The sequence below is a fragment of the Oncorhynchus gorbuscha genome, linkage group LG01 (genome assembly GCF_021184085.1).
Source record: "Oncorhynchus gorbuscha isolate QuinsamMale2020 ecotype Even-year linkage group LG01, OgorEven_v1.0, whole genome shotgun sequence".
In the NCBI taxonomy this organism is placed as follows: Eukaryota; Metazoa; Chordata; class Actinopteri; order Salmoniformes; family Salmonidae; genus Oncorhynchus; species Oncorhynchus gorbuscha.
The window spans coordinates 31,254,038-31,280,247 of NC_060173.1; the positions used below are offsets into that span (position 1 = coordinate 31,254,038).

The 26,210-nt window shown below is 41.3% G+C and overlaps 1 protein-coding gene across 5 annotated transcripts in view; it reads right to left on the reverse strand.

The window, feature by feature from the left end:
* Positions 1–142: 142 nt before the first annotated feature.
* Positions 143–26,210, reverse strand: part of LOC124035932 (cadherin-related family member 5-like) — a 31,399-nt gene continuing 5,331 nt past the window's right edge. For 3 of the 5 annotated variants that reach the window (XM_046349897.1, XM_046349886.1, XM_046349903.1), the window contains 16 exons: positions 19,428–19,633; positions 10,030–10,119; positions 7,362–7,564; positions 7,169–7,225; positions 6,863–6,955; positions 6,488–6,574; positions 6,253–6,363; positions 5,776–5,946; positions 5,610–5,700; positions 4,896–5,002; positions 4,486–4,686; positions 4,247–4,378; positions 4,076–4,154; positions 2,304–2,497; positions 2,159–2,179; positions 143–1,858 (listed from right to left, as the gene is read on the reverse strand). In XM_046349897.1, coding sequence (XP_046205853.1) covers positions 761–1,858; positions 2,159–2,179; positions 2,304–2,497; positions 4,076–4,154; positions 4,247–4,378; positions 4,486–4,686; positions 4,896–5,002; positions 5,610–5,700; positions 5,776–5,946; positions 6,253–6,363; positions 6,488–6,574; positions 6,863–6,955; positions 7,169–7,225; positions 7,362–7,564; positions 10,030–10,119; positions 19,428–19,512 — 2,820 coding nt within the window. In that variant the 5' untranslated portion in view covers positions 19,513–19,633 and the 3' untranslated portion in view covers positions 143–760. The remainder of the gene's footprint in view (positions 1,859–2,158; positions 2,180–2,303; positions 2,498–4,075; positions 4,155–4,246; positions 4,379–4,485; positions 4,687–4,895; positions 5,003–5,609; positions 5,701–5,775; positions 5,947–6,252; positions 6,364–6,487; positions 6,575–6,862; positions 6,956–7,168; positions 7,226–7,361; positions 7,565–10,029; positions 10,120–19,427; positions 19,634–26,210) is intronic. The other 2 variants (XM_046349912.1, XM_046349920.1) reach the window with 2 other exon arrangements.

Below are 26,210 nucleotides of genomic sequence, written 5' to 3' on the forward strand. Positions count from 1 at the left end.
TGTGTATTAGTATGGCTTGCAGACAACAGCAGGTTCATTCTTAGAAATGTTATTTCTAAGGGTTTATTCCACACGGTATGGAATAATGTGTGTGTGTGTTAGTCTCCAGGGTATAAGAACCACAACTCCCATGAACCAGTGCTTCAGTCACATGATGGCTTTACTGATTTATACTGTAGAGACAGACTGAGACAGTTGATGTAACCTGCAAATTCCGGTCATCATATTTTACATCATGCAACACAGAAATACAGTAGAAGAACACACAATCCAAACAACAAAAATATTTGCTGAAGCAATTTCTTGTGACCATCATTCCAAATCCTGTGTTGTGGACATTGGAACTACGTGAGAAGCATGAAGTTCATGGCTAGCACTGAAGTAGGTAACATCTTATCACAGGGGTGTTTTTGTCAAAACTAAATAAGAATGGTCAAAGGAGAGGACAGAAGTAGGCCTACACACAGTGTGCAGGAGTCCCTTGAACCATTTTAGAACAAAATAAGAACATCAACAAAAACACAGTAACACAAAAGACTCAAGTCAAAGGCCTTACAAGAGGAATGTGGCCTATATCTCAGACACATGGCCTGTTGTGTTGTGTTTCACCTACACTTGCTTGAGGCAAGTCTAGGGTGTTCCAATATCATCAGTGTACGTGTGTGTGTGTCTGTGTGTGTTTGTGCAAGCGAGTTTCAGAGTGTTCTTAAATGTTTGGCCTAGAGAGTGTTGCAATAGAGTGTTGCTAGGTTACTGTTTATCACTCATTTGATTGGCCCACTGATACTTCCTGCTCTGTATCACAGGGTTGAAATGATGGACTCCCCTGTTTTAAACTCTCCCCTTCGCTCTCTGATTTACCCCCCTTTCCTTCCATATCATCCCTGTCTCTCCCGGCCCTTTCCTTGTTTCCCTCCATCCAATCCCTCTCTCTCTCCACTCCTTCGCTGTTCCCCTCCTCCTCTCCACCACTGGCAGGGATCTCAGTCGTGATGTCATTGTCGTAGTCTGTTATCAGGAATGTGGGCTGTATGTGAGAATAGAGTCTCACCAGCTCTTCATCCTCATCATCATCACTGTTCCTGGTGGCCTCTTCATCCCCCAGGAAGCAGTCATCATCACCGATGGAGGCTGTCTCAGGGCTGTGGGTGGAGGGTCTGCGCTCCTCAGGGTACCCTGGTTGTCCTACCTGCTCTGTGTAGGTGATGGTCAGTACAGGGGTATGTGTTTGCCCTGGGGTGGGTTTAGGTGGGGGTGTCCCTACCCTGTCCTGCTTTGGACAGGGTGGAGTAAGTAAACGTGTGTGATTATATCCTGTGCATTCAGGATTGTGTATCGGGTCTGGAGTAGGTGAGAAAGGGAGAGGTGTGGTAGGTGAGGTAGGAGGGGGTGTGGGATGAGGGGGTGAGTTGATCGGAGTGGGAGGAGGCAAAGGTGTGTGTACCTGCTGATGGTTAGGTGAGGTAGGTGTATCTTCTACCTGAGTGTGTGTACCTATTGGATCTGCAACAGGGGAGGGGTGTGTAGCTAAAGGCGAGTCTGTCTGATCCATGGTAGATGTAGGTGATGGGTGTAGGGGTGTACTAGAGCTGGAGTTACCCAGGAGTTGAGTGGATGTCTTGAGTAGTTCAGCTGTGATGGTTGTAGCAGGTGTATGGGTGGAGTTGGCTAGTATAGGCTGGATGTAGGTTGTTGAGGGTGTAGCTATGGGTAAAGCGTTGAATGGAGAAGGGTCCGAGTCTGCAGGTGTGTAAATGCTCTGACCGCCCAGTAGCTTGGAGGTGGAGGTGGAGGTGCTTAGACCCTCCTTTTTGAACTTCACCTCATCAAGGACTGGCATGGGGCTACTGTGACTCACCTGGGGAGAAAAGACACAATTCGACATGGCTGACTGACTGTCTCACTGATACACTATGTGATGTTAGCTCACTTGCTCCTTTGTCTATTAACTCACCAGTTGGAAAGGTCTCACACACACACACACACACACACACACACACACACACACACACACACACACACACACACACACACACACACACACACACACACACACACACACACACACACACACACACACACACACACACACACACACACACACACACACACACACACACACACACACACACACACACACACACACACAGAGACTCACCAGTTGGAACCATTGTAATCTCTAGACCAGCAGGGTAGATCAAACAGAGAGACGCATAGGTCAGTGCACAGGACTAGAATGTCTAAATGTTAGAGGTTAAAAGTTAAAAGGGTAGCGGTCAGGGTGAAGTGTCAGTATATCTCACCACATTGGGGTGTTTTCCCTGTGCTATACAGCCCCTGTCCTCTGGGTCCTTCAGTCCTCTGTATGTCCGGAGGACATGCTGCAGTGCATACAGAGCGCAGCCTAACAGAGTCAGTCCCAGGATGACCACACCCATAGCCTTGCCTACTGCACAGCTACCATGGAGATGCCCGTCTCCCAATGGGCCCTGAGGGACTGCACACACATATAGTACCTGTCAAAAGTTTGGACACACCTACTCATTCCAGGGTTTTTCTTTATTTTTTAAACTATTTTCTATGTTGTAGAATAATAGTGAAGACATCAACACTATGAAATAACACATATGGAATCATGTAGTAACCAAAAAGCTTCATGAGCTAGTCACCTGGAATGCATTTCAATTAACAGGTGTGCCTTGTTAAACGTTCATTTGTGGAATTTCTTTCCTTCTTAATGTATTTGAGCCAATCAGTTGTGTTGTGACAAGGTAGGGTTGGTATACAGAAGATAGCCCTATTTGGTAAAAGACCAAGTCCATATTATGGCAAGAACAGCTCAAATAAGCAAAGACAAACAACAGTCCATCATTACGTTAAGACATAAAGGTCAGTCAATATGGAACATTTCAAGAACTTTTAAAGTTTATTCAAGTGCAGTCGCAAAAACCATCAAGCGCTATGATGAAACTGGCTCTCATGAAGATCGCCACAGGAAAGGAAGACCCAGAGTTACTTCTGCTGCAGAGGATAAGTTCATTAGAGTTACCATCCTCAGAAATTGCTGCCCAAATAAATGCTTCACAGACTTCAAGTAACACACACATCTCAACATCAACTTTTCAGAGGAGACTGTGTGAATCAGGCCTTCATGGTTGAATTGCTGCAAAGAAACCACTACTAAAGGACAACAATAATAAAAAGAGACATGCTTGGACCAAGAGACACAAGCAATGGACATTAGACCGGTGGAAATCTGTCCTTTGGTCTGATGACTCCAAATTTGAGATTCTTGGTTCAACTGCCGTGTCTTTGCGAGACTCAGAGTAGGTGAACAGATGATCTCTGCATGTGTGGTTCCCACCGTGAAGCATGGAGGAGGAGGTGTGATGGTGTGGGGGTGCTTTGCTGGTGACACTGTCTGTGATTTATTTAGAATTCCAGGCACACTTAACCAGCATGGCTACCACAGAATTCTGCAGCGATACGCCATCGCATCTGGATTTTGCTTAGTGGGACTATAATTTGTTTTTCAAAAGAACATCGACCTAACACACCTCCAGGCTGTGTAAGGGCTATTTGACCAAGAAGGAGTGATGGAGTGCTGCATCAGATGACCTGGCCTCCACAATCACCCGACCTCAACCCACTTGAGATGGTTTGGGATGAGTTGGACCGCAGAGTGAAGGAAAAGCAGCCAACAAGTGCTCAGCATATGTGGGAACTCCTTCAAGACTGTTGGTAAAGGTAAAGCTGGTTGAGAGAATGCCAAGAGTGTGCAAAGCTGTCATCAAGCAAAGGGTGGCTACTTTGAAGAATCTCAAATCTCAAATATATTTGGATTTGTTTTACACTTTCTTGGTTACTACATGATTCCAAATGTGTTATTTCACAGTTTTAATGTCTTCACTATTATTCTACAATGTAGATAATAGTAAAAATGAAGAAAAACCCTTGAAATAGTAGGTGTGTCCAGACTTTTGACTGGTACTGTATGCACACTTACACTGAGAGCAAGTACGACCACACAAATTGTAATTGTGTGTGTGTGTGTATGTGTGTGTGGCTGTGTTACCTATTTGTCCTTCATACAGCACCTCCACCTTTATGAGAGCCGTGGCCATGTCACCTGACTCCAGATCCACAGCCACTACCTGCATGATATCATCATCATCATCATCACCAATTTAGCTTGTCCATCATTACGTTATTCTCTCAAATACTGTTCTGTCCAATCAAAGCCCACCTTCAGACTGTGTTTCTGTGATGGCCGTAACTGATTGGTCCTGGCGATCAGAAGCCCCTCCTGTGTGATGTGGTAAAACTCTGTGTGATTGGACGAGGACCTCAGGGAGTAGTGCATCTTGGGATTAATCCCCTACCAATTAAGGGAAGAGAGAGTTGAAGTTACAGAATATTACACAATGCATAGTCCAGCTGTGTGTATGAGCGTGTGTGTGCGTGTGTGTGTGTTTGTATGCATACATCAGAGAAGTCCCTGTCCTGTATCTGTAGTAGCAGCACGGTGTTTCCGTAAGTGTTGACCAGTGAGGCAGGGCTGTTGCCTTCAGTGACAAAACCACGGTATTCGGCCCGACCAAACTGGGGAGGAAAGCGGTTGACAGCCACAACACGGATCACCACTGTGGCAACTGAGTACTTCCTAGGGTCATTCCTCTGGTACGCCTGAGGAGGGGGAGAGAGTTTTCAGTTATTTAGAGCCTCTGTAGTCGTGTGTGTGTGTGTGTGTGTGTGTGTGTGTGTGTGTGTGTGTGTGTGTGTGTGTGTGTGTGTGTGTGTGTGTGTGTGTGTGTGTGTGTGTGTGTGTGTGTGTGTGTGTGTGTGCGTGTGCGTGTGCGTGTGCGTGTGCGTGTGCGTGTGCGTGTGTGTCTCACCATGACCCGTAGGCGTAGTGTGGGTGTCAGTAGTCTGTTCTCTACTTCTTTCATCAGACGCACCTCCCCTGTCACCTCATCCATCACAAAACGCCCATTATCAGCCCCTGACAACATATATTGTCAACAGTGTTGGGGAGTAGTGAACTACATGTAGTAGTAGTAATACAGCTACATTTTGCAGGAGCTTGGTGGTAGTTGAACTAAATCCAAATCTAGGTAGTGTTTTCAGTATTTAATAACTTTTTTTGCCAAGTAGCAGTGTAGCTAACTACTGGAACTACACACATTGTTTTGCAAATATTTAATTACATTTGGGTGAAGTTGGCAATCATTTCCTTTATTGGCTTCAGACCTGCCTACTTCTCACTTACAACATCATTTTTGTGTTTAATAGGCTAAATTGCATATTCTGCTAACATATGACCCCAAAGTGATCTGTCCTTGCAATTTGTAGTCTGTGACATAACAGATTTACATATGATAATGTTTCATCAAGTAGTTTGGATGTAGTGAACTACTTTTTCAGAGTAACTTTAGTTAAGTAAACTATAATTTTCTTAAGAGTAGGTTTAGTTTAGCTTAACCTTTTCCAGTGTGAAGTAATTGGTAGCCTTGTAAACTATACTGTTTATAAACTCCCAATACTACATTGCATTTCATTCTAAAGATAAACAATGGTGATTTGTATGTGTGTGTGTGTGTGTGTTGTACCTGACAGAATGCTATAGCTGAGAGGTGAGCTGAGGCCTCTGTCTCCATCCACAGCATTGATCGGCCCAGGAGAGAAGTCCAGAAGAACGTCCTATAACAGGGACAACATTAACAGAATACATCAGTCCCTAACCCCTAACACCAACACCTAACCCTAGGCACTAACCTGTTCGCCTTCTGTGATGTTAACCGTGTAGACGGGGTTGCTGCAGACACGATTCGATTGGTCATTAGAGGGGGGCATGCACGGCAGGAATTGTGGGTACTGGTCATCTCCGTCCAAGATATTCACGGACAGTATGGCACTAGTGTTGAACTTCTCCACAGTGTTCATCTCCTACACACACACAGGCATACACACACACACACACACACACACACACACACACACACACACACACACACACACACACACACACACACACACACACACACACACACACACACACACACACACACACACACACACACACACACACACACACACACACACACACACACACACCGTATATCAGACTGAGATATTAGTTCCAGTCATACAATCTAATTGGTTAAAGGTGTGCATTATTCACAAAATATATCAAGCAGATGGTAGGCACAGCCAAGTTTTTCTGTAACTATAGGCTAGGTGCATTTAGGGTACCGAAGCATATATGGTGATCTTCAGTTGTGTTTTAGTCTCGTAGTCCAGAGGCTTGGCCAGTATCACCTCTCCACTGTTAGGGAGATCCACACTGAAGTAGGCAGCATCAGGCTGGAACAGAGACAACACACAAATACTGCACTCACTCATTTCAATGCAGAAGTATTTTTTATTTATTTGATACAGTAAGGAGATCTGGTATTTATTTAAGTATAAAACTTTATTGATACAGTACCGAGGTCTGGTCGATGGAGTACATTATGGTGTCGCCATCTGCATCTGTGGCCTGGACTGTAAACACCACTGTCTTCACCTCAGCCAGCTAGACATGGACATCAAGCAAAAATCGGCTTCAGTTTATGTCTGTCCTTGTGTGTGTGTGTGTGTGTGTGTGTGTGTGTGTGTGTGTGTGTGTGTGTGTGTGTGTGTGTGTGTGTGTGTGTGTGTGTGTGTGTGTGTGTGTGTGTGTGTGTGTGTGTGTGTGTGTGTGTGTGTGTGTGTGTGTGTGTGTGTGTGTGTGTGTGTGTGTGTGCGTGTGCGTGTGCGTGTGTATGTGTGTGTACTGTATATGTGTGCGTACGTGAGCATGTATGTAGTGTAGCCTACTTACCTCACTGATGCTGCGAGGCTGTATGGTGCTCTCCACAAACTCAGGAGTGTTATCATTCTCATTCAGAATCTCCACCATGATCCTGTACTCACTCTGAAACACACACACACACACACACACACACACACACACACACACACACACACACACACACACACACACACACACACACACACACACACACACACACACACACACACACACACACACACACACACACACACACACATTTAGAAGTTTTGGATCCATAGTAATATCACTTTGGTATAAAGGACAAATATATTTCCAGATATGTACAGTCTCTACCTGCACAGTGTCCTCCTCATAGCAGGTCAACGCTGCCATCAGGACTGGGCCCTGCACCTGAGACACACACACACAGAGAACATATATAATGCTTCATATCTGCACATGACCCTGCTGAGTGTTGTTCTTTGAGTCAACTAAACCAAGACAGAAACCTGTCATCATTGTGACGAAGTTGTGATAACGTTTTTACCTCCCGGTCCAGAACTCTATCCAATGGGGCATTGAGTCTGATGCTCCGCCTTTCTAGGAAGAACCAATCAGCGTCCTCCCCAGTTAAGCTCCAGGCAACATCATTGGCTGTCAGCTCAGTGTTGAGCTCAGCGATGAGTTCTCCTATCATGCTGTTCTCTTTGACCTTGGAAAACACATCATGGCCCTCCAGACATGGGTTCCCTGACAATCAGACAAGCTTGTGATTAGCAGAGTAGCCAATCAGACAAGCCTATGATTAGCAGAGTAGCCAATCAGACAAACAGTTTGATGTGATTGATTAGGATCCCCATGGTAACAGCTAGTCTTACATGACAAAAAAAGAGATTACAGACAAATGTTTTTATAATTTCCATATATTTAAAAACATGAACATGTAGTGTGTGCGTGCATCTATTAGTTACACATACATGTCAGTACATACACACAACAAGTAGGTCACATGGGGGGGGGAGAGGCGATGTGCCGTGAGGTGTTGCTTTATTTGTGTTTTGAATCCAGGTTTGCTGTTCACTTGCGCTATATAAGATGGAAGTGAGTTCCATGCGCCCATGGCTCTGTATAATACTGTACGTCTCCTTGAATTTGGTATGGACCTGTGAACTGGGAAAATACCCCTGGTGGCATGTCTGATGTGGTAAGTGTATGTGTCAGTGCTGTGTGTAAGTTGATTATGAAAACAATTTGGAATTTCCAACACATGAATGTTTCTTATTAAAACCAGAAGTGACGCTGTCAGAATTTCCTCAACCCTTAGCCAAGAGAGACTGGCGTGTATAGTATTCATATAGCCCTCTGATTACAATGAAGAGCAAGAAGTACCGCTCTGTTCTGGGCCAGCTGCAGCTTAACTAGGTCTTTCCTTGCAGCACTTGACTACATGACTGGACAATAATCAAGATAAGATCAAATTAGAACCTACTGGACTTGCTTTGTGGAGAGTGATGTCAAAAAAGCAGAGCATCTCTTCATTACAGACGGACCTCTCCCCATCTGTACAACCATTGAATCTATATGTGTTGTGCATGACAGTTTACAATCTAATGTAACACCAAGTAATTTAGTCTCCTCAACTTGTTCAACAGCCACACCATTCATTACCATATTCAGCTGAGGTCTAGAACATAGGGAAATGAATTGTACCAAATACAATGCTCTTACTTTTAGAGATGTTCAGAACCATTACTGGCAATCCATTCCAAAACTGACTGTAGCACTAGCTTAAGTGTTTCAGTGACTTCATCAGCTGTGGTTACTGATGCGGTATATATGGTTGAATCATCAACATACATGGACACACATGTTTTGTTTAATGCCAGTGGCAGGTCATTGGTAAAAATAGAAAATATGAGGGCCTAGAGAGCTGCCCTACGGTACACCACACTTTACATGTTTGATATTAGATAAGCTTCCATTAAAGAAAACCCTCTGAGTTCTAGTAGCTAGATAGCTCTGAATCCACAATATGGCAGAGTTTTTTTCATTTAACCTTTATTTAACTAGGCAAGTCAGTTAAGAACGAATTCTTATTTACAATGACATTCTACCAGGGAACAATGGGTTAACTGCCTTGTTCAGGGGCAGAATGACAGATCTTTACCTTGTCAGCTCGGGGATTCAACCCAGAAACCTTTTGGTTACTGGCCCAAAACTCTAACCACTAGGCTACCTGCCTAGTGGTAAGAGGTTGAAAAGCCATAACACATACGTTTTCTCAACAACAGGTTATGGTCAATAATATCAAAGGCTGTACTGAAATCTAACAGTACAGCTCCCACAATCTCCTTATTATCAATTTATTTCAACCAATCATCATTTGTGTCAGTGCAGTACATGTTAAGTGCTCTTCTCTATAAGCATGCTGAAATTTGATCAAACACACATTTTCCCAACAGTTTGATGAGAGCAGGCAGCAAGCTGATAGGTCTGCTGTTAGAACCAGTAAAGGCCGCTTTACCACTCTTAAGTAGAGGAATGACTTTGGCTTCCCTCCAGGCCTGAGAACAAAGACAGTCCTCTAGGATCAGATTAAAGATACAGTATGACAGATAAAAGTGTCTATAGACTCAGCTACCATCCTCATTAGCTTTTCATCTAAGTTGTCAATGCCAGGAGGTTTGTCATTATTGATCGGTATTGATTTTTTTCACCTCTCCCTCAATAACTTTACAAAATTCAAAACTTACAATGCTTTTCTTTTATTAAATTATTAAAATAATTGCCAACATCTTATGGTTTTGTGATGAATAAGCCATCTGATTCGATGAAAGATGGAGTTTAATTAGTCTTTCTGCCCATAATTTAATTTAAAGTATATAATTGATCATGGCTTCATAATACAGTTTATTCTTATTTTTGTTGAGTTTAGTCACATAATTTCTTAATTTGCAGTAAATCAGTCAGTCAGATGTGCAGCCAGACAAGTTTTTGACTTGTTGAACCTTTTAGGAATAAGCCACACACAGGGAACACAATTTCTACTGACAACAAACACATCGTTTAGGTATTTCTAGGTTATTTCACATCATAGATTTAAATCAATAAAAAGAGACATTCTGGCAAAGCAATAATGACACACAGATCTACAGCAAGGGAGAAGCTTAGCGGAACGATGAGTGCATTTGCCATAAACATATGCCGGTACTTACAATTTTCTCCTCTCACAGTTTGGTCTAAACCAGGGTCACCACTCCCATCCTCCAAAGACACGCCATCTTCTACAATGGTAAAGAGATGCCCTGAACAAACCAAAACAGTCAACCTCTATACACAGCTTAATTGGAAACTCTGCCCTTAATTAATTACGACGTGGAACACTTGCTGCTGGCATGCCAGCCGACATCAACAAAATACTACAAATTACAAAAGTCGAAAGTTTACATACACCTTAGCCAAATACATTTAATCTCAGTTTTTCACATTTCCTGACATTTAATCCTGGTAAAAGTTCCCTGTTTTAGGTCAGTTAGGATCACTAGTTTATTTTAAGAATGTGAAATGTCAGAATAATAGTAGAGAGCATGATTTTTTAAAGCTTTTTTTATTTCTTTCATCACATTCCCAGTGGGTCAAAAGTTTACATACACTCAATTAGTATTTGGTAGCTTTGCCTTTAAATTGTTTATCTTGAGTCAAACATTTTGGGTAGCCTTCCACAAGCTTACCACAATGCGTTGGGTGAATTTTGGCCCATTCCTCCTGACAGAGCTGGTGTAACTGAGTCAGGTTTGTAGGCCTCCTTGCTCGCACACACTTTTTCAGTTCTGCCCACACATTTTCTATAGAATTGAGGTCAGGGCTTTGTGATGGCCACTCCAATACCTTGACTTTGTTATCCTTAAGACATTTTGCCACAACTTTGGAAGAATGCTTGGGGTCATTGTCCATTTGGAAGACCCATTTGCGACCAAGCTTTAACTTCCTGACTGATGTCTTGAGATGTTGCTTCAATATATCCACATACCTTTCCTTGCTCATGATGACATCTATTTTGTGAAGTGTACCAGTCCCTCCTGCAGCAAAGCACCCCCACAACATGATGCTGCCACCCCTGTGCTTCACGGTTGGGATGGTGTTCTTCGGCTTGCAAGCCTCTCTTTTTCCTCCAAACATAACAATGGTCATTATGGCCAAACAGTTCTATTTTTATTTCATCAGACAAGAGGACATTTCTCCAAAAAGTTTTTTTATAGCGGTTTTGGAGCAGTGGCTTCTTCCATGCTGAGAGGAATTTCAGTTTATGTTGATATAGGACTCGTTTTACTGTGGATATAGATACTTTTGTACTTGTTTCCTCCAGCATCTTCACAAGGTCCTTTGCTGTTGTTCTGGGATTGATTTGCACTTTTTGCACCAGAGTACGTTCATCTCTAGGAGACAGAATGCGTCTCCTTCCTGAGCGGTATGATGGCTGCGTGTCCCCATGGTGTTTATACTTGCATACTATTGTTCGTACAGATAAACGTGGTACCTTCAGGCGTTTGGAAATTGCTCCCAAGGATGAACCAGACTTGTGGAGGTCTAGCATTTGTTTTTCTGGGGTCTTGGCTAATTTCTTTTGATTTTCCCATGATGTCAAGCAAAGAGGTACTGGGTTTGAAGGTAGACCTTGAAATGCATCCACAGGCACACCTCCAATTGACTGAAATTATGTCAATTAGCCTGAGAAGTTTCTAAAGCAATGGCATCATTTTCTGGAATTAAAGGCACAGTCAACTAAGTGTGTGTAAACTTCTGACCCACTGGAATTGTGATACAGTGAATTATAAGTGAAATCATCTGTCTGTAAACAACTGTTGGAAAAATTACTTGTGTCATGCACAAATAGATGTCCTAACTGACTTGCCAAAACTATAGTTTGTTAACCAGAAATTTGTGGAGTGGTTGAAAAACGAGCTTTAATGACTCGAACATAAGTGTATGTAAACTTCCGACTTCAACTGTACTATATAATTCTGTAGTAAACTGTAGTATATTGTAGAATCCTATACTCCATGCTGTAGTATACCTTGATTGTGTAGTGCTTGCTATTATGATGTTTTTGTGTACTGGAGAATACTATACTACACACTGTAGTATCCCTTGATCGTGTAGTGCTTACTGTATGTTGTAGTGATTTTATATGTACTGCATGTCCTCCCCTAATAAGGTTGCCAGGGAAACGACATATTTGTAATTGTTTGTTTTATTTATCTGTGTCAAATAAGCAAACCTAATCCTATAACTTTAATACACTGATCTTGTTCTTTATATCTGCCTGTGTATTGTTTCCCTTTAATCGACCTAGAACCTGCATCTAACATTTAATGTTACAATTGTTATAAAAATATAATGTTATTCATGTTAATGTTACAATTGTAATCAAAATGTATATATTTTTGAAAGGTATTGTCTGGTCCGTTGCATTGCTCAGAACTGACCCAACTCAATAGGTGGCCTGTCACGAACCTGTGTGTCTTATGTTCTGATTCAGTTGTTCCTCTCGTTAAACAGTAACTGGCATAGTCTGGTAGTTGTGCCATTTTAGCTAACCCTAGTCAGCAGGTGTTACTACAATATACTACAGTCGAGGGTGCAAAACACTATGTTGACTAATACAGAGAAGTCTGCAAAAACACAACAGTGAATACTATAGTATACTATAGCCATGTCCTCAAAAACATTTCAGTGAAGACTACACTAAAGTCAGCAAAAACACTACAGTGAATAATATAGTATACTATAGCCATGTCCTCAAAAACACAACAGTGATACTACAGTATACTATAGCCATGTCCTCAAAAACACTACAGTGAATAATATAGTATACTATAGCCATGTCCTCAAAAACACAACAGTGATACTACAGTATACTATAGCCATGTCCTCAAAAACACTACAGTGAATAATATAGTATACTATAGCCATGTCCTCAAAAACACTACAGTGAATAATATAGTATACTATAGCCATGTCCTCAAAAACACTACAGTGAATAATATAGTATACTATAGCCATGTCCTCAAAAACACTACAGTGAATAATATAGTATACTATAGCCATGTCCTCAAAAACACAACAGTGATACTACAGTATACTATAGCCATGTCCTCAAAAACACTACAGTGAATAATATAGTATACTATAGCCATGTCTTCAAAAACACAACAGTGATACTACAGTATACTAGAGTCATATCTGCAAAAACACTACAGAGAATACTGTAGTATACTAATCAAATCAAATCAAATGTATTTATATAGCCCTTCGTACATCAGCTGATATCTCAATGTGCTGTACAGAAACCCAGCCTAAAACCCCAAACAGCAAGCAATGCAGACTGTAGAAGCACTACAGTCATGTCCGCAAAAACACCACAGTAAACACAATAGTATACAAAAATATGTTGTCACCAGGGCTGGGTAGGTTACTTTCGAAATGTAATCCGTTACAGTTACTAGGTACCTGTCCAAATTGTACTCAGTAACGGAACTTTAAGATTACCCAAACTCAGTAAAATAATCTGATTACGTTCTGTTACTTTTAGATTACTTTCCTCTTAAGATACATTAAAAGAAGACAAAAATGTATATTACCAATTGAACGAAAATCATGATAAATCAATATTAAAGTTTACATACAGTAGCTGGCCATATATGGATGTTAAATTTGACTCTAACCCATCGTTCTCTAATACATAAAATTAAATTATTAAATGATATCTTTACATTAAAAACCAAAATCTATCAGAATTCCAGTCATTCCCATAAATGTTATACCCCTTGATCTTAAAGAATAGGATTTGGAAATGTGGAAATATATATGAGCCAAATTGTTTTATCTGATCCTAACCCCAAAACGAAGGACTTATTAGCCAGCCCTACTCTGTTTTTTAGTTATCATGGAGGATTGATTGGGCTCATTGATTCAAGTTGAAAAATAAATGCTGTGCTCATGGAATGGCATGCTTTGAGCACTACTGAAAAGTGCTATTTACATGTGAAAAATTAATGCCATATATGCTGCAATTGGCCAATTGTTTACCTTTTTGTTGGTGACACATTGATATCTTCATAATATGCAACAAAAACAAAACGGACGCCCCGCCTCTGTTTTGGTAAAGAGCTGAGGGAAAGGCATGGAGAAATGTAACCACTCTGAGATTAATAGACAGAGCTATGAAAGCAAGGACTGGCCATCCATGATATCAGCATTATTGTTTTAACCATGTTATGAGGCTATACAGTGTTTGTTTACATTTACAATGTTTACAAACATTGGAGGGAAACAAGCTTATATTTTGGGTTCTAGTGGAGTGTGACAGTTGAACTAAGCTTATGAGGCATTTATAAGTCATATTCTTCAAGAATCAGGGGATATATATATACAGTACCAGTCAAAAGTTTGGAAACACCTACTCATTCAAGGGTTTTTCTACATTTCTACATTGTGGAATAATAGTGAACACATCAAAACTATGAAATAACATATGTGGAATCATGTTGTAATCCAAAAAGTATTAAACAAATCAAAATATATTTTAGATTCTTCAAAGTAGCCACCATTTGCCTTGATGACAGCTTTGCACACTCTTGCCATTCTCTCAAACAGCTTCATGAGGAATTATTTTCCAACAGTCTTGAAGGCGTTCTGTCGTGGAAGGATCAGAATTTGTTGGTAACATTTGTAAGATGTTTAATATTCATCAAATGTGTATAAGTTACTTCTCATAAGAATGTATATTGTTGTACTATAGTGGTGGCCGTTGGCAGTTATCTGTTCTATGTCAGGACTAAGTTGCATGGGTCACAGAGAGGGGAGAGGTCAAAGTGTCATCATGTGTAAAACATATCTTTTACTCCATACCTTTTCTAGTGGGGAAAGAAGGGTTGCAGTGTCTGAAATCATTCTATGCTCCCTCTTATGTTGTTTCTATCTTAACCTATAGCCTCACCCTCCTCTCCGTGAGTTTGTCCAGGAGTTTGTATTTAGAGTGGGTTGTATCTAAATGACAATTTGATATATGCTGCCTGTTGATATGAAGGATTTGGTTTATGGTTCTGGGGTTTGGGAAAGGAGACAAAGCTGAACGATGAATTATGTCTATGCTGTCTGACTATGTGTGTCTTTGCTATTAAAGGAACTCAGTTGCATTGTAAAGGGGCTCTCAGAAAATTCACTGGGAGACACTGAAATTATCTGAGAGTCACAGGATTGTGATAAGAGCTCATATAATTAAAGATGGACTTTTATAACTAACTCTGACGTGTGTGTGTGGTTTGCTCCCATGATTAGGTAAATAGAGGAAATTTCCACGACAGTTCCCACCTATTCTGAGCACTTGTTGGCTGCTTTTCCTTCACTCTGAGGTCCAACTCATCCCAAACCATCTCGATGTGGTTGAGGTCAGGTGATTGTGGAGACCAGGTCATCTGATGCAGCACTCCATCACTCTCCTTCTTGGTCAAATAGCCCTTACACAGCCTGGAGGTGTGTTTTGTGTCATTGTCCTGTTGAAAAACAAATTATAGTCCCACTAAGCGCAAACAAAATGGGATGCCGTATCGCTGAGGTAGCCATTCTGGTTAAGTGTGCCTTGAATTTTAAATAAATCACAGACAGTGTCACCAGCAAAGCACCCCCACACCATCACACCTCCTCCTCCATGCTTCACGGTGGGAACCACACATGCAGAGATCATCTGTTCACCTACTCTGCGTCTCACAAAGACACAGAGGTTGGAACCAAAAATCTCAAATTTGGGCTCATCAGACCAAAGGATAGATTTCCACCGGTCTGATGTCCATTGCTCGTGTTTCTTGCAAGTCTCTTCTTATTATTGGTGTCCTTTAGAAATGGTTTCTTTGCAGCAATTCGACCAAGAAGGCTGGATTCACACTGTCTTCTCTGAACAGTTGATGTTGAGATGTGTCTGCTACTTGAACTCGGTGAAGCATTTATTTGGGCAGCAATCTGAAGCTGGTAACTCTAATGAACCTCTGCAGCCAGTTTCATCATAGCGCTTGATGGTTTTTGCGACTGCACTTGAATAAACTTGTAAAGTTATTGACATTTTCAGGATTGACTGACCTTCATGTCTTAAAGTAATGATGGACTGTCGTTTCTCTTTGCTGATTTGAGCTGTTCTTGCCATAATATGGACTTGGTCTTTTACCAAATAGTGTCACGTCGGTATGAAGGATCAGGAGACAGGCGCATGAATGCGTAATAGGGGTTTTTATTTCCCAAATTACAGCATGCCGTGTAAAGGCACGTGGATGAAGACCAAACAAACACGTATACAAAACACAGGGTAGAAACCCAAACAAAAGAGTGAGGTGTACCTCAAATAAATACAAAGTCGCACAATGATTATGACACGGGACGAGACCCGTAATCATCTACACAATATACATGGCACGAAAGCTAAAACAACATAGCACAGCTACTCACACGAACCAATGGACAGTGTAACAATAATCGACAGGACAATGGTGAACAAAGGGCACACTTATACAATTACTAATCAAATGGGAATAGGGACCAGGTGTGCGTAATGACAGTTCCGGAGGCATCCGTGACAAATAGGGCTATCTTCAGTATACCACTCCTAACACAACTGATTGGCTCAAATGCATTAAGAAGGAAAGAAATTCCACAAATTAACTTTTAACAAGGCACACCTGTTACTTGCCTTCACGCCCGTCTATTCGGGGCTCGCTGCAAGGGTCCCCTCCCCTGCCCGAGGTCGGCGGCGAGGGTCACCGCTCCTAAGGCGCCACTTAAGTGGGCCAAGACTATGTTGGAGTGCCAGAGCCAGAGCCGCAGACAGATACCCACCCAGACCCTCCCCAATGGGTTTAGGTTTTGCGGCCGCACCTTTGGGGGGGGGGTGGTACTGTCACGCCCTGACCATAGATTGCTTTGTATGTTTCTATTTTTAGTTTGGTCAGGGTGTGATGTGGGTGGGTATGCTATGTTTTGTTCTATGTTTGTATTTCTATGTGTTTTCTGTCTCTGTCTCTGTACCAGACAGGACTATTTTGTTTGTTCCATTTTTGTTATTTTTGTTCTAGTGTTCAGTGTAATTAAAAGATCATGAACACGCTGCACCTTGGTCCTCTCCTTCTTCCACCTCAAACAGTCGTTACACTTATAAATGCCCCATGAGCTTAGTTCAACTGTCACATTCCACGAGAGCCCAAACGTTTGACTGGTACTGTATATATATGTACATATATAAATATATATAATTTATAACTCCAGAAATGGATGTAGATGCAACTACATACTGCCCATTTAAGTCTATCAAAAGTCTGCAAGTTTGAACATGTGTCCATTAGGCACATGGATATATATATTTTTTATCAGCATGAATTAGATTGAGCACTAAAAGCCCCACTGTTATTCCATAGGCTAGGATCCGCACTATGCAGCGGTTGCCAGAGCACATTTTTCACTGGCTGTTCACTGGTTTCAAAAACAATGATTGATATGCAGCTTAAACTTCTTGATTTAAACCATTATTGGGAACAAATACACATTTAGATTTGTGAATAGATAAATGAGAGAGCAGCATAATGATTCGCATCAACATGCCCACATTAACATCGACGGAGCTGTAGTGGAGCGGGTCAAGAGTTTCAAGTTTTTTGGTGTCCACATCACCAACGAACTATCATGGTCCAAACACACCAAGAAAGTTGTGAAGAGGGCACGACAACACCTTCAGGACTACCTGCCCTCCAGGACACCTACAGCATCCGATGTCACAGGAAGGCCAAAAAGATCATCAAGGACAACAACCACACGGGCCACTGCCTGTTCACCCCGCTGCCATCCAGAAGGTGGGGTCAGCACAGGTGCATCAAAGCTGGGATCGAGAGACTGAAAAACAGCTTCTATCTCAAGGCCATCGGACTGTTAAACAGCCATCACTAGCACAGAAAGGCTGCTGCCTGCATTCAGACTTGAAATCACTGGCCACTTTAATAAATGGAACACTAGTTACTTTAATAATGACACTTGAATAATGTTTACATATCTTGCATTACTCATCTCATATGTATACACTGTATTTATGCTATCTATTGCATCTTAGCCTATGCCGCTCTGTCATTGCTCATACATATATTTATATGTATATATTCCTATTCCATTCCTTTCCTTACATTTGTGTGCATTAGGTATTTGTTGTGGAGTTGTTAAATATTATTTGTTAGATTTTGCTGCACTGTAAAAACTAGAAGCACAAGCATTTCACTACACTCGCAATAACATCTGCAACCATGTGCATGTTACCAATAACATTTGATTTGATTTACATTGACCACCCCCTTCCCCTTTGTTTAAACACTGCTGCTACTCGCTGTTTATTATCTATGCATAGTCACTTTACAAATGACCTTGACTAATCTGTAACCCCACATGTTGACTTGGTACCGGTACCCCCTGTGAATAGCCTCGTTATTGTTATGTCATTTTTTTGTGTTACTTTTTTATTTAATTTATTGACTTTAGTTTATTTTGTAATTATTGTCTTCTCTATTTCTTGAACTGCATTGTTGGTTAAGGGCTTGTAAGTAAGTACTTCATGGTAAGGTCTACCTACACCTGTTGTATTTGGGGCATGTGACAAATAAAATTTGAATTGATTTGATCTGTAGATCTTAATAATAAGTGATATCCGTGTCGCCGTAGACTACACCACTGCTGTCATCCTTACCTCACTCAGGTGGAACAAAATTAACCTTGTGCCTTTTTTCAATGCTGATTTGAATGTCATTAAGAAAACAGAGAAGTCTGAAAGGTATTTTTTTTAAAGTAATCTTCAAAGTAATCATCTAGTTTTTCAAAAGTAACTGTAATCTGATTACAGTATTTTTGCTGGTAACGTAACACAGTTACCATTCTTTTTGTAATCCCTCACATGTAACAGATCACATGTTTATTTAACTAGGCAAGTCAGATAAGAACAACATTTTTTTTTACAATAACCGCATACACTAGCCAAACCCTCCCCTAACCCGGATGACACTGGGTCAATTGTACTCAACCATGTGGGACTCCGAATCACGACCGGTTGTGATACAGCCCGGGATCGAACCAGGGTCTGTAGTGATGCCTCAGACCACAGAGCCACTCAGTTACTCCCCAACCCTGATTGTCACATACAGTCATGTCTGCAAATACACTACAGTGAATACTATAGTATACTACAGTCATGTTCGCAAAACCACTATAGTGAATACTACAGTCATCTCTGCAAAAGCACTACAGTAAATATTACATTGAACACTATAGTAAAGTCCACAAAAACACTACAGTGAATACTAGAGTATATACTGTAAATATAGTAATACTACAGTATTTAGACCATAGCATACTATCATATTTTTTTATGTGGGATGTTACACAAATAAACACACGAGTGCACACGAGTATAAGCATGCGCACGTGCACGCACACACACACACAATTAAACAGAATGCTATCCTGCTCCTTACATGGGTTTTAGATGTAGACAGTCAGGGTTAGATAATAGTAAGGTTGTGGTGATGGGGTTTACCTGTGGCACTGAGGGGAATGAGGAGGAGTAGTGTGGACCAGAGTAGGACCCTCCACCTCCACAGACAAGACCTCTGCTGCTGCATCACTACAGCTTCAACCAGACACCAGGTTCCAGTCCCAGCCCCTAGCACTGTATCTAGAACCAGACCTTCCTTAGCACAGCTCCAAGTTCCGGTCCCAGTCTCTCACACCACCACCCCTAACCTGGAATAAGAGAAAGAGAAGTGTGGTAAAATAAGAGCCATCTTGTTGTTAAACAACAAAACAGTTTTGCCACTGTCACTGAGCAATGCTAAGCTATCTATGACTAGCTAGCTGTCTGTATTGACATGGGTGTAACTTAAAGGCTAACTATTGCTAGCTATCTGTGCTGTATTTATTGACATACGCAAGCTGTCATTGAACAATGTTATGATAGCTACAACTAGCTGTCTGTCTGACTTACTGGCCACTGAGCAATGCTTAGCTAACTATGGCTAGCCAGATGTCTGTATTGACATTGCTGAAACTGAAGGATGCTAGGTTAATTATGGCTAGATTGCTGTCTGTTTTGTCATGGTGGTCACCGTGACTGAGCAATGCTAGGCTAACTACCTAGCATTCTGTATTGACATTACTTAGTTGTCTGTTGTTTCGTGTCCCTCACCTTTTCACATTACACTTTCTTTAGTGTGATTACTTTGCTTTACTTTACAAATTAGCATTGGCCAAATTGGGATTCCTGGTCCTGCTTCTCTTACCAAGTTAAGGTCTTTAATAAAGTGTTAATTGATTAAAAACAAAAAACGATGTTTTAAGTGAGAAGTAGGCATTGGTCTTAAGCTGAAAAAGAAAGGAAATTCACAAGCATCACAATGTCTACTCCACCCATGCTCTACCAAGGTTTTCCAACACACAGCCTTGACCGACAACAGTAGCTATGTTGGTCTATTGTACTTCAAACAATAGTGTATGCAGGTCGCTCTTGGAACTCTAGGGGCAGTATTGTCATTTTTGGAAAAAAACGTTCCTGTTTTAAACGGGATATTTTGTCAGGAAAAGATGCTAGAATATGCATATAATAAGACAGCTTTCGATAGAAAACACTCTAACGTTTCCAAAACTGCAAAGATATTGTCTGTGAGTATAACAGAACTGATATTGCAAGCGAAAGCCTGAGAAAAATCCAATCTGGAAGTGCCCCAGGTTTTGAAAGCGCTGCGTTCCAATGACTCCCTATTTGACTGTGAATGTACCATCAACGAGCTTACGCTTTCTACGTATTCCCCAAGGTGTCTACAGCATTGTGACGTAGTTCTACTCATTTCTGTTGAGGAATAACCGTAGGCAAGCACATTGCATAAGTGGTCACATGGTGGCTCCGAGAGAGATTCTCCCGTAAAGTACAGAGGTAGCCATTACTCCAATCGGTCCTAGAGAAAAACGAATTGTCCCGACGGATATATTATTGAATAGATATTAGAAAAACACCTTGAGGATGGATTCTAAACAACGTTTGCCATGTTTCTGTCGATATTATGGAGCTAATTTCTCAGCCAAACGTGAAGAACAAACGGAGCTGTTTCGCCTACAAAAAATAATATTTTGGGAAAAAATGAACTTTGGCTGTCTACCTGGGAGTCTCGTGAGTGAAAACATCCGAAGTTCATCAAAGGTAAACGATTTAATTTGATTGCTTTTCTGATTTCCGTGACAAGGTTGCCTGCTGCTAGCAAGGCATAATGCTAGGCTATTATAAACTTACACAAATGCTTGTCTAGCGTTGGCTGTAAAGCATATTTTGAAAATCTGAGATGACAGGGTGATTAAAAAAGGCTAAGCGATGTCTCAATATATTTAATTTGTGATTTTCATGAATAGGAACATTTTCTAGGGATATTTATGTCCGCTGCGTTATGCTAATTAGTTTCAGGCGATGATTAAGCTCCCGCATGCGGGTTTGGGAGTCGCTACCTTTTCAAACAGCCTAATTCATATTCTTAATGTAGGTGGTCCCAAAATGATGTGATTTGTACCGCATGCAAGTTAAAGTATTGGATTCTTTACATACCACACTAATCCAACTCCACTACCTTTTCAAACTTTTTTATGATATGAAAACAAGCCTTAAATGGGAGATTATTTATTTCAGCTTTTGTTTCTTTCATCACTTTCCCAGTGGGTCAGAAGTTCACATACACTCATTTAGTATTTGGTAGCATTGCCTTGGGTCAAACTTTTTAAGTAGCCTTCCACAAGCTTCCCACAATAAGTTGCGTGAATTTTGGACCATTCCTCCTGACAGAGCTGGGATAACCGAGTCAGGTGTGTAGGCCTCCTTGCTCACACACACTTTTTCAGTTCTGCCCACAAATTATCTATGGGATTGAGGTCAGGGCTTTGTGATGGCCACTCCAATACCTTGACTTTGTTGTCCTTAAGCCATTTTGCCAACTTTTTAAGAATGCATTGTCCATTTGGAAGACCCGTTTGCGACCAAGCTTTAACTTCCTGACTGATGTCTTGAGATGTTGCTTCAATATATCCACACACATTTCCTTGCTCATGATGCCATCTATTTTGTGAAGTGCACCTGTCCCTCTTGCAGCAAAGCACCCCCACAACATGATGCTGCCACCCCCGTGCTTCCTCGGCTTGCAAGCATCCCCCTTTTTCCTCCAAACATAGCAGCCACCACTAACATTGAGTGGCTGCTGCCAACAAACTGACTCAACTCCAGCCACTTTAATAATGGGAACTGATGGGAAATGATGTAAAATATATCACTAGCCACTTTAAACAATGCTACCTAATGTAATGTTTACATACCCTACATTATTCATCGCATATGTATACGTATATACTGTACTCTATATCATCTACTGCATCCTTATGTAATACATGTATCACTAGCCACTTTAACTATGCCACTTTGTTTACATACTCATCTCATACGTATATACTGTACTCGATACCATCTACTGTATCTTGCCTATGCCGCTCTGTACAATCACTCATTCATATATCTTTATGTACATATTCTTTATCCCCTTACACTTGTGTGTATAAGAAAGTAGTTTTGGAATTGTTAGTTAGATTACTTGTTGGTTATTACTGCATTGTCGGAACTAGAAGCACAAGCATTTCGCTACACTCGCATTAACATCTGCTAACCATGTGTATGTGACAAATAACATTTGATTTGATTTGATTTATATCTAAAAATACATACAGACCAATGATATACAGTATGTCAAATCTAATTTTATTTGTCACATGCACCGAATTCAACCTTACAGTGAAATGCTTACTTACAAGCCCTTAACCAACGATGCAGTTTTAAGAAAATCCTTTCAAAAAAGTAAAAGATAAGAATAACAAATAATTAAAGAACAGCCGTAAATAACAATAACAGGGCTATATACAGGGGGTACCGGTACGCAGTTAATGTATTAATGTGCGTGGGCACCGGTGTTGAGTTAATTGAGGTAATTATGTATATGTAGGTAGAGTTATTAAAGTGGCCATGCATAGATAATAATAGAGAGTAGCAGCAGCGTGGGGGGGGGGGGGGGGGCAATGCAAATAGTCTGGGTAGCCATTTGATTAGCTGTTCAGGAGTCTTATGGCTTGGAGGTAGAAGCTGTTTAGAAGCATCTTGGACCTAGACTTGGTGCTCTGGTACCCCTTGCCGTGCGGTAGCAGAGAGAACTATTTTTAGGGCCTTCCTCTAACACCGCCTGGTATAGAGGTCCTATTAATATTGGGGCCAATGTGTGACACTGGGATCAAAGTATCTAAATGGTTTGAAACAAAATTAAAAATGATTTTCATGTAGTACTTAGAGGAATAAATGTGAATATACACTATATATACAAAAGTATGTGTACACCCCTTCAAATGAATGAATTCAGCTATTTCAGTGACACCTGTTGCTGACAGGTGTATAAAATTGATAACACATCCATGCAATCTCCATAGACAAACATTGGCAGTAGAATGGCCTTACTGAAGAGCTCAGTGACTTTTAACGTGGCACTGTCATTGAATGCCACCTTTCCAACAAGTCAGTTTGTCAAATTTCTTCCCTGCTAGAGCTGCTCCAGTCAACTATAAGTGCTTGTTACGGATACAGTTATCCTGTGTGTGTGTGTATCCTGTGTGTGTGTTTCTTTTCTCTCCTTCTCCCCTCACAGGTGAAAACCATCACTCCCCAATCAGTCAACAATCAATCATCAATCAGAAGACACACCTCCTCCTATTTCCCGACCTATCACAGTTCCTTCCCCATGGTTTAAAAACCCCATCATTTGTTTGTTCTAAAGCTCAGCTCAATCTCTAGCTCAGTTCAGCTCAATCTCTCTGTAAATGCCATGTCTGTAGGTCTCTGTGTTTCACTCTCGCTTTATGTCTTAACCTCTCTTTTGTTTAAGCACCTCATAGCACTTTGTCATCACCTGTGAGTATTGTTTTTGTTTATGGTGTTTGTTTGATTGCTGGTGGGAAAAGGGGGAAACCAAGACAAGTCGCCCATGGGCATACACTACCCGTAGGTGAACTTTGTTAAATACACTAGTTAGAACTGGGCGGACCACCCACTGTATTTTTGGTTAGTTAGTTAGTTGTTGTTAAAGTAGGCTAGTCTAGCTTAGGGGTGTTTTTGAATACTTATTGTTTCTTTCCTTGGGTCCAGCTCAGCCCCTTTTCCTGTTCTCCCCATTACCGTGTGTTTATAAATAAACCTAGAGTTTGACGGTAGATTTCTGTTGTCGTGGTTATTTCGTTCACACTTTTACTTTGTCACAATAATAATTTGCATGAGTTATGTTACGGATCTCATTACCATCCCCCCTAGACTGTCGGGCCAAAAGGGATTCGTAACAGTGCTGGTATTGTAAAGAGAAACGTCTAGGAGCAACAACGGCTCAGCCATGAAGTGGTAGGCCCCACAAGCTCACAGAACGTGAGCGAGTTAGTGCTGAAGTGCATAGCTCGTAAAAATCGTCTGTCCTCGGTTGCAGCACTCACTAGTGAGTTCCAAACTGCCTCTGCAAGCAACTTCAGCACAATAACTGTTTGTTGGGAGCTTCATGAAATGGGTTTCCATGGCTGAGCAGCCACACACAAGCCTTACATGCTGACCACAACGCTCGTGTCGCGTGTGCATACATGTTATTCAATCATTGCAGCCACACTGCTTGCGTGCTTCAGAGACCGTCTGCACTAAAATATAAATAGGTTCTATTTGTGACGCTCAATTCTAGGTTCTATTTGTGACGCTCAATGCGCTGTAAGTCCGGACTCTCCCATCTCCTCATTGGTTTTTAAAAGCATTTACCCATGTGGGTGATTGAAAGATGAACTGATGTCCACACTCGAGTGGGTTGCAGTAATGCAGCTTAAAGTTGTTTGCCAACCGCCATATAAAGTCCAAAGAAGTAGAAAAATTAAGCCTGAGGAAGGAGGAGAGATGACTAGAAAGGAATTTGGTATACCGTTTTTATCTGTGGATTAATTGTGGGAGTAGAGGACCTTGTGCATTTCAGGTAAAATAACAACCCAATGTTTATATCCCAGGACAAATTAGCTAGCAACAGCAAGACAGCTAGCTAAATTGCCGTAAATGTTTAAGGCTTTTCAACCTGTCCCCAAATTAATATAATTGGTTCAGAGTTTGTTTTGATATTTCAACCTGTGTGTCCTGATCGTGTCTGGTGTGGGGGTACAGGATCAACATGCACGCGTTAGTGCGCAGCCATTGGATTCTGGAGCAGTGGAAACACATTCTCTGGAGTGATGAATCACACTTCACTATCTGGTAGTCCAACGGACAAATCTGTGTTTGGTAAATGCCAGGAGAAAGCTGCCTGTAAAGTTTGGGGGAGGAGGAATAATGGTGTGGGGCTGGTTTTCATGGTTTGGGCTAGGCCCCTTAGTTCCAGGGACGGGAAATAATAATGCTACAGCATACAATGACATTTTTAGATGATTCTGTGCTTCCAGATTTGTGGCAACAGTTTGGGGAAGGCACTTTTATAGGGGCATGACAATGCGAGATCCAAAGCGAGATCCATATAGAAATGGTTTGTAGAGATCGGTGTCGAAGAACTTGACTGGCCTGCACAGAGCTCTGACCTCAACCCCATCGAACACCTTTGGGATGGATTGAAACCCCGACTGTGAGCCAGGCCTATTTGCCCAAAATCAGTGCCCGACCTCACTTATGCTCTTGTGGCTGAATTGAAGTCCCTGCAGCAATGTTCCAACATCTAGTGGAAAGCCTTCCCAAAAGGGTGGAGACTGTTATAGCAGCAAAGGGGGGTCCAACTCTATATTAATGCCCATGATTTTGGAGTGAGATGTTCGATGAGCAGGTGTTCACATACCAAAACAAGGTTTCTTTTTTAATGTAGGGATTTGTATGGAAAGCTAAGGTGAAGCCAACATTAGATGTTGTTTCCCTCATAATAACCACATGTGGTTTTACTGTAACAGAGTAGCGCAACAACCTTAATTTGAAGCAGCAGGAAACAAACTAAAGTGGGCACATCTCTGACAAAAGCTGATCAAAAATTAAATCACATAATTAGAAGAGAGCAGGAGAACCTATAAATTGGTTACAATAATTACAACTTTTCAAGTACTAAATTGAGCAAATGTCTGATTGTCAAGGTAGGCCTATTTCTGTACTTGCATTTCTGAGCTCCGAGTAGGCTTCTTCAACCCCCTTGTATTGTCTAAAATAGCATGGAAAGCATAATACATTTGTCATGTTATTTCATTACCAGAACATATTGTGAAT